General features: G+C 34.5%; 1 protein-coding gene across 1 annotated transcript; it reads left to right on the plus strand.

The window, feature by feature from the left end:
- Positions 1-4,340: 4,340 nt before the first annotated feature.
- Positions 4,341-7,010, plus strand: med7 (mediator complex subunit 7). Its single transcript, XM_056471926.1, has 2 exons — positions 4,341-4,449; positions 6,072-7,010. Exon 2 carries the CDS (start codon positions 6,081-6,083, stop codon positions 6,804-6,806), a length of 726 nt encoding a protein of 241 aa, XP_056327901.1. The 5' UTR covers positions 4,341-4,449; positions 6,072-6,080; the 3' UTR covers positions 6,807-7,010.
- The last annotated feature ends 2,060 nt before the right edge of the window (positions 7,011-9,070 follow it).

Consider the following 9,070-nt stretch of genomic DNA (forward strand, 5'->3'; position numbering starts at 1 on the left):
ATCATGTACAAAACTACAAGTTTCCGGAGTCGATACTTAGGTAAACCACTTCCTGAATACAAAAAGACGATCTCTCCGGCAATCACAAGCATGCACACACACACACACACACACGCTGCTTCTCCTCCTTCACTGTAACTCGCACACTCACTCATGCATGCACACACACACACACACACTCACACTTACTTGTTCACACATAGGGAATTCTGTTGTTAACAATATTTATAGTTTCTCTTATTGCAGACTTAAGTATGACACACAAACATATTTAAATCTTTCAGTAATTATTATGTTTATTTTGCTGTTTCTTTGTATTGTTACAGTTCTCTCAACAGAGATCGTCATTTCTAACTTAACGTAGCCTTTTGTTTTTTGCTTAATTGTTGAGCTTCAAATAAGTCAACTGAAATGAAATGTTTCAATTAAATGTTGTGCATGAATTGGATTTTTTTTAAGTAAATAGTCACTCATAGACAGAGGCGGATTTAACCAATAAGCACTGTAAAACCCAACAGTCACCTTTATCCAATGAAATGAGTGTAGTTAACTCAAAATTCACTGAAAGTTAATTCTACTCATTTAAAAGGAGTTTTGAACTCAGTGTTGAAGGTAATGAGTTAATTAAATATCTCATTACTTCAACTTAAATGTAGTAAGTTCACCGTACTCATATAGATTAGTTTTTTTTAACTCAAATGGTTTGCAGCAATAGGTTTCCTCAAACGGTTTGGGTAGACTTAACTTATTAAGTTTTACAGTACTCAGTTGGTTTGAGTTCTCTTCATTTATTGGGTTTTTCTGTGCTCAAATTGCTTCGTTCACTCAAATGGATTAAGTTCACTCATGAGGATTAATTTTTGAACGTAAATGGTTTGTTGCAATTGGTTTCCTCAAATGGTTTGAGTTACCTTAACTTTTTGGGTTTTACAGTGCAAGGTAAGCGGCCGTTTAGGTCCCTAGGACATCTGGGAGCCCCCAATAAATATCTAGAAGTATAAATTATACTTATAAGCTATATATAACATTGTTTGGGTGAATACGAGAATTGGGTAAGCTAAATTGTTCGTAGTGTATGTGTGTGAATGAGTGTGTATGGATGTTTCCCAGAGATGGGTTGCAGCTGGAAGGACATCTGCTGCGTAAAACATATGCTGGATAAGTTGGTGGTTCATTCCGCTGTGGCGACCCCAGATTAGTTTTTCTCAGTGGCTTTGGTGCATTTCTCAAAACACTATTTACATTTGCACAACAGTTAATGTATTTCTCAAAACAGTTAGTCATTCGTGCACATGATAGTAGCAGTTTCTCATTCCTTCCAACAAATTGCAAATGCTTTTGGACATGCATCAGTTACTTTTACACAACTCTCTGCTGTTTTATAACAATATCATTTGCTTATATCATGTCAGTCAAAATGAACTAAACTTGTGAATGCTGAATAGTCATTCCATATCAAACTAATAGTCCTCATTTCATTACTTGAGTCATTACATATAAAAATGTTGAACTGGTCGTCAAAATCTGTCAAGCTAATTTTATAAAAAAAAGTAAATCTATTTTTTTCCCTGAAAAATGTCTTCTAAATTGAACAATTTCATGAATGATTCACAGACCTATGTATGTTGTAGGTTCAGTTCCAATATGTACTGCAATATTGTTTACAGTTGTGCAAAGCTCTACCCAAAGGGAGTTATGTTTGTTGTAAATAAGGGTGTATTTATTATTTTGCACAATGCTGTGAAAAAAAGAGCATATGCAGTCAAAATGTGAAACATATACGTGTCTTGTTCTCAGATACCTCATTAAATGCAGTGATGTCTAACTTTACTGTAGTTTTCAAATAGCTGTGCAAATAGTATATAGGGCTGTCTTGAGCATTTTTAGGAAGTGTCACCAAAATCTGACTTTTTTACATTGGAAAAACTGTACAGAGTAAACTGTCATAATGAAAACATGAAAAAACCATTTGACTATCTTGTTCATAAACAATTGTCTCAGGACTTTTCATCTTGATGACACAGACACTTTCATTGACATCAATAGTTGATTTTGAGGAATGAGCTATCCATTTTGAGCAAGTGACACACTTTTGCAGGTTATCAACTAGGTTTTGCCGTTTGTACTAATTGTTTTGAGAAATGCATTAAGTTCATTTAAAAAATTTACAAAAACATAATTATTATGTTTGAAGTATTTTTTACTATTTGTTTTTCAGTATTAATAAATTAGGAAATTACTATGATAGCTTTAATAGTTTGGCATATTTACCTTCGGCCCACCCCCTCAATCAAGTTTGGTTTTTGGCCCTTCGTAAGAAAAAGTTTGGGCATCCCTGGTCTATAACACTAATGTAAACAAAGCCTGAACGTGAAAAAGAGGGATTTGCTTAAACATTTCTGCTTAAATTCCCTCATGCAGAGAGAAGACAGCTTATAATGGATAATGTACATAAAACATACAGGCAAAGTTTAAAAGGTCTGTAACCCCAAACATTAATAAGACGACTTCATCAGATTGAAAATAACAGTTACTGTACACTTATGTTACAGGCTACAACAAAGTACAAAATGAAATCAATTTGTGTGTGTGTTGGGGGTGGGGAAAATATTTAAAAATTCCAATATTCATAACAGTTATGTCTTACTTTTCCTCTTTTAATTTATACTAATAAATATATTTATTTTCACAGCAAGAAAGTTGCTGGTTCGAGCCTCGTCTGTGTCAGTTGACATTTCTGTGTTGAGTTTGCATGTTCTCCGGGTGCTCCGGTTTCCCCCACAAGTCCAAAGACATGCGCTATAGGTGAACTAAATAAGCTAAATTGTCCGTGTATGTGTGTGAATGAGTGTGTATAGATGTTTCCAAGTACTGGGTTGCACCTGGAAGGGCATCCGTTGCGTAAAACATATGCTGGATACGTTGGCGGTTCATTCCTCTGTGGTGACCTTAGATTAATAAAGGGAGTAAGCCGAAAAGAAAATGAATGAATGAATGAATGAATGAATTTCCCCCAAATATTAACTTGGCTGTGATAAATTTTGGACAGTGATCTTAAGTTTTTTTTTTTTTTTTAGATTAGATCCAGTTTTGGCTTTGGTACTGACTAATCTAATGTATTTGCACAAATTTAGCCTATTACTGTACTGTACACTAGAGAAAATAATGAGAGATCTATGAAGGGTGTACTTATTTACCCTGAACAAGATATACATGTTTATATAATTTAGCGTTTATTAGAATTAAAACTAAATCAATATCAGAATGAATGAATGAATCAAAAGCAATGTAAAATGCACAGAACAGTATAAATAAAAACATTTAATTTTATAACCTTCTGATATGCTCATCTTTCTGAGTCGTTCTCTAAAGCTAGGCTACCTATAGGTGACCTGCCAGCACAGAGTGTAAGTAATATATCGTATAATGTGAAAAGTAGCAGCAAGAAGCAACTTAATAGTGCAAAATTCTACTAGAAACATGCATTATCTGTCCCTGAAATAAATTCATAAATACAGTGAATAAAAAGTATTTCATCCCACAAATGTCTAAAATGGCCTGATGGTTAATTTCTGTGAGTTGTTCTGTAAAGGAATATGTCATTCATTTGATTCTCATTCGTTTTTCTTTATTAAAACACTTGCACAAATGTACAAACCCTGTCATTGTCCTCAGCCCAATTGAATCTACAGCTTTAACAGTTTGGTTATGATAGAAACTGTGATTAAGAAACAAAACTTCAGAAATAGCAAATTTAAGTTGGTTTCATTCACATCAATTGATTAAAAACGTTAAATTCTGAATAAATTCTGCAGAAAAATTCAATTACAATTGTCCCCGTGTTTCTGTCAGTCCTGTCACATTTGCATTAAATTTAACATAAAATGCGTCATAAAATTATTGGATGGAGAAGCTGACAGTGATCAAGGATGCGTTATATCATTGAATTGCATGATTTTTTGAGGACGACAAGCTTAAAGGTCAGGTAAGATTTTTTAATAAGTGAAAATATACGTTTCTGGAAGAACGTCCCAAGTAGCATCTTAATAGCAGACATAATGACCATAATGACACAATACAAGCGTTTATGTTCTGACGTCAGCCGGTCTACATGAGACAAATTTATGTAATCAACATCAGGATGTTAGTTTTGTCGTTATTAATGCATTAAGGAGAATGCTGCAGACTGGGGGATTGCTTAAATATTTATCAATCAGTCGAACGACGACGTCATTGAACACAATTTTGTTTGGCCCCGCCCTAACGTGACTTAAGCCAATGAAATACCTCGTAGCTGATGACTCGCGAACCAATCCGTTCAGTTCATATTTAGACCTGAAGAAACCGAGGACCGAGACATGCAAGACGATTTGCTCGCTGTTTTTATGTTAACTAAAAATCTGTTTACGTAGTTGGCAAGACTCTTCTTCAGTACAACAAACAGACTCGGTATGTATTATCTGTTAAATTCAGTACCGACGAAACCCGTAAGGTTAAGCGCTTTGTGAATCCCTGCATAATTTATCCGTTGAATGTAGCATTTAGCTTGTAGCTGATAGCTGTATTTAATAAAAGTATCGTTGAATTAACAAACCTCTATTAAGTTTGTACTACTATTCTACTAAAGCAAACGTCTATGTGACGTTACATGGTTTGTGAAAACGTTTAATCTTAATTATTAATACAAGTTTATTTTAAATGTAATGTGCTTTAGTAGAACGAGATTTTATAACTTGATTTAATTTCAGTATAGACCATTGATTTTAGTAGGCTAAACCTTTCATTTTATTGTTAATATTTTCTAATGTTTGCTATGAATTCTATCATTTGAAGCTAATTGCTGTCTCCTATTTATACATCACAGTGTTGACATGGCATAACATGGTTTGCTAATCAATAAATAGTTAGCTCTCTCTGTTAGTTTTAAGTCAGCTAATATTATGGAAGGGCATAGATGTTATGGAAATTAGTATTAGTAATGTAACTACTCCCATCATTCCTTCCTCTGGCATATGTGTAAATATTAGATCTATTCAGCAGGTGTTAGAACATTAATTGCAATGGCATGTCAATCTAACATTTTCCCAGCTTGTAATAATCAATCAAAACACTCATCATTTTCCCAGTCTAGCTGTGTGTTGTATTGCATATTGTTTAAAGTGCGTTTAACAAAAACTTTAAATCAATGTAAAGGTGAACATTATTAATGTTAGAGCATAGCTTAGCATTAGAACATGGTATATTATACTGTAGTTTACTCATTCTTTGCATTCGCTAATTAGCATTTCACTGTAATGACAAAAAAAATAAATTGTTACTAATATATGAATTACTAATACAATTTGTATATCAGAAAACGTACATTGTGTATTATACAGTGTAGTCTACATCATGCATGTATATCTAGGTTTTTCATTAATATTACATCTTATTTTATTCTTTAAATCACGTGTTTATAATTAGATTGGCGTCACATACTCCTCCTCTTCTGTCTTTAAATGCGCTACTCCGGTTTCTCAGTCCCACCGTTGCAAATCCTTCTAAGTATTTTGAATGTGCAATTGCTTAATTTAAATAAAATATGTTCAAGACAAGCTAATAAGTTTCTTATTAGTATATGTACACTACCAGTGGAATTTCCTGCAATATGAAGGGGCGCCACCTGAAATCTTGCCTAGGGCACCAAATTGGTTAGTGCCGGCCCTGCATTCATTCATTCATTCATTTTCTTTTCGGCTTACTCCTTTTATTAATCAGGGGTCCCAACAGCGGAACTTATCCAGCATATGTTTTACGAAGTGGATGCCCTTCCAGCCACAACCCAACACTGGGAAACACCCATACAGACTCTTTCTTACACATACACTATGGCCAATTTAGCTTATTCAATTCACCTATAGCACATGTCTTTGGATTGTGGGGGAAACCGGAGCACCCGGAGGAAACCCACATGAACAAGAACTTGCTATCTCCACACAGAAATGCCAACAGGCCCAGCTGGGCCCACTGCACCACCGTGACTCCCTGATCCAGTTAATAAATACATTAAATATATATTCTTTCTTTTCTAGACTTCCAAAATGGGGGAGCCACAGCAGGTCAGTGCTCTTCCACCGCCTCCAATGCAGTACATAAAGGAGTACACTGATGAGAATGTGCGTAAAGGACTGGCCCCCAAACCCCCTCCTCCTATCCGAGACAGTTACATGATGTTTGGCAATCAATTCCAATGCGATGACCTTATAATTCGGCCATTGGAAAGCCAGGGCATCGAGCGCCTCCACCCTATGCAGTTTGACCACAAGAGAGAGCTGAAGAAACTAAACATGTCCATCCTGGTCAACTTTCTGGACCTTCTGGACATCCTCATCAAAAGCCCTGGCAGCATTAAGCGAGAGGAGAAGCTGGAGGACTTGAAACTACTTTTTGTTCACATGCATCACCTCATCAATGAGTACCGTCCTCACCAGGCAAGGGAGACGCTTCGGGTCATGATGGAGGTTCAGAAGAGACAGAGGCTGGAGACGGCTGAGCGTTTTCAGAAGCACCTGGAGCGGGTGGTGGAGATGATCCAGGGGTGTCTTGCTTCACTGCCTGATGATTTGCCACAACCCAACAGCTCCAGCATGGGGGAGGCTGGTGGTGCAGCTGGAAGCTCTAGACTGAAAACAGAGCCCATGGATGTAGATGATGTAGCGGGCGCTAGCTGTATGGTTTTACAGACGGACAAGAATATGCCTGTTAAGAAGGACAAAGTCTGTGATAATGATGCTGCAATGTGCCGTATTATAGATGAAATGACTTGAGCTGTCAACAAACTTTTTTTTTATTATTATTATTGTTAGAAAAATGTCAGTTTAACATTGTTACAAACTACTTAAACACAGTCAATAAGCAGACAGCAACTACAGACAGTTTTAAAATGTAACACAGGGCCAGCCTACAGTCAATAAAGTAGACCTAAATGTGTAAAATAATAAACACCTACTGGTCTTTGTATTTTCATATCACTTGCTGTGCAGTTGTTATTTATAGTAAGTTTGGTTGTCCGTGATATGTGTGTCCATGACAATACACCCGATTTCGGTGTTAACATCAAATCAAATTAACAAAAATGATGCACAAATCTAAATCTATATATGACAAATGGGTGGTTTGAATGATAGTGGCGATGTTAAAAAAAAAAAGGTGTATATACAGTGCTCAGCATATATGAGCACACCCCTCATAAATCTATCATTTTAATATTTTTATTAGGAAGCTATACAATATTATATAAGTGCATAAACATTGGATTAGTCAGCACTGAAGCCAAATATGGAGCTAATGTAACAAAATAACTTGCGATAACGGTCCAAAAACTAGTACACCCAAATGTATATGTTATAGAAAAATATTAAATACAAATTTAAAAAAAGAGGAAAAATCAAGAGAAGCAAAAAAAAATTATAAATTTAATTGAAATGTAGTTTGTAATTTTTTATCAATATTTTGCTTGAATTTAATTGTATTATCTTTTGATTTCTAAATATGTTTGGTGACTAAAATATTATTTTAATAAATATATCTGTTTAATAAATCTGTTTTGTTTAAATGCACCAAAATGGTGTGCACTCAATTATGCTGAGCACTGTACATATATGGATTTATGGTTGATAGTTATGTGTTTGAGTAAAATGTCATTTTTTAAATTGTGTATACTATGAATGAAAATTAAAATTTAAAAATGTAATTAAGATTTTTTTTTTTTTTTAAATAACAAAATTATGTGATTTATATGAAGTTTTAGACTTGCAGAACTCATTTTTTTTTTTTACTTTATTAGAGTTGAATCAGTTTTTGGAAACGTTATTCTGACCCATTGTTTTCTTTAAAAAAAACTACGTGATTATTTTTATTTAAATTTTGAAAGAAATGTTATCAGAACTTTATCAGGGTTTCTTCAAGTCAAATCTAAGACATTTTAAAACCATTATGAAAGAAATTTCAGTCTTTTAAAACATATATAAAACTATTAAAGACAAATGTTATTGTAAGGAAAATAATTAAACAATATTGGTAAATAGAGTTAATAAAAAAAACTTTTCTTAACTTTTATTCTGAATGATAGTGATTGGATGCCTTTGTTGGCTCGATTGGGTAGCTTTACATGGACATAGGAAAAATAAGGCCTGTTAAAAATGACCTACAACATAATATTTCAGCAAATATAAGACTTTTTAAGGCCAAAAATTGTGTTTTTAACATCTAAGACCTTTTAAACCCTGTGGATACCCTGTTTATAGAAACCTGACTAACTCCTATCTAATAAATCTAGAGATTTTTCATCCCCACGCATTGTGGAAGTGCCATTTGTACATTATGTATAATATGAATATTATTAAGTCATTTCTGTACTTATAAAACTGCTGCCCAATAACCTGCTCCACAAGATTGCAGCAGATAATTAAAAAAAAAACTTATGCGATGTTGTTATGTGATTTAGCCATTTTCAGTCACATGCTCATATGATGCAAATTTTATGAAAGAAAATAGTTATACAACCTTTACTACATTTATGCAACCTTGTGCAAGTGCACTTTAGACTGAGAGACGGGCGTTTAACCAGCTGAATAATTGTTTCCTCGACAAGTAAACACAACACCCTTTTATTTGCAGCGTCATCTTATGTTGTAATGTCCCTGTTTTAATAATGGCTGACAAGTATAAAACTGAACACAAAGATTTATCAAACTTCTTAAAAAATGGACGGCAAAATAAAAAATCTAGACAAATTTGAAGAGAAATATGAAGTTTGTGACAATGGCTGTAATTGTGGATAAGAATGCAGAATCTACACAAAAATCTAAAGCAAAACCTCTTTATAATTGCTGAAATAAACAAAGAGGAAGGAAAGGACGCTATTAATGATCAAACACGATTATTGAGCACCCATATGTCCAGTTTGTTTTGCAGGGGTCTGTCGTTGAATTAGTGCGCGAGATTCCCTGTTATGAAACTCGTCGTTCGCTGTTTCACAACAGGAGAGGAACGCGGAGCGGGGAGCCAATGGGAAGCGCCGCAGCGCGTC

The sequence above is a fragment of the Danio aesculapii genome, chromosome 14, assembly GCF_903798145.1.
Source record: "Danio aesculapii chromosome 14, fDanAes4.1, whole genome shotgun sequence".
Classification (NCBI taxonomy): domain Eukaryota; kingdom Metazoa; phylum Chordata; class Actinopteri; order Cypriniformes; family Danionidae; genus Danio; species Danio aesculapii.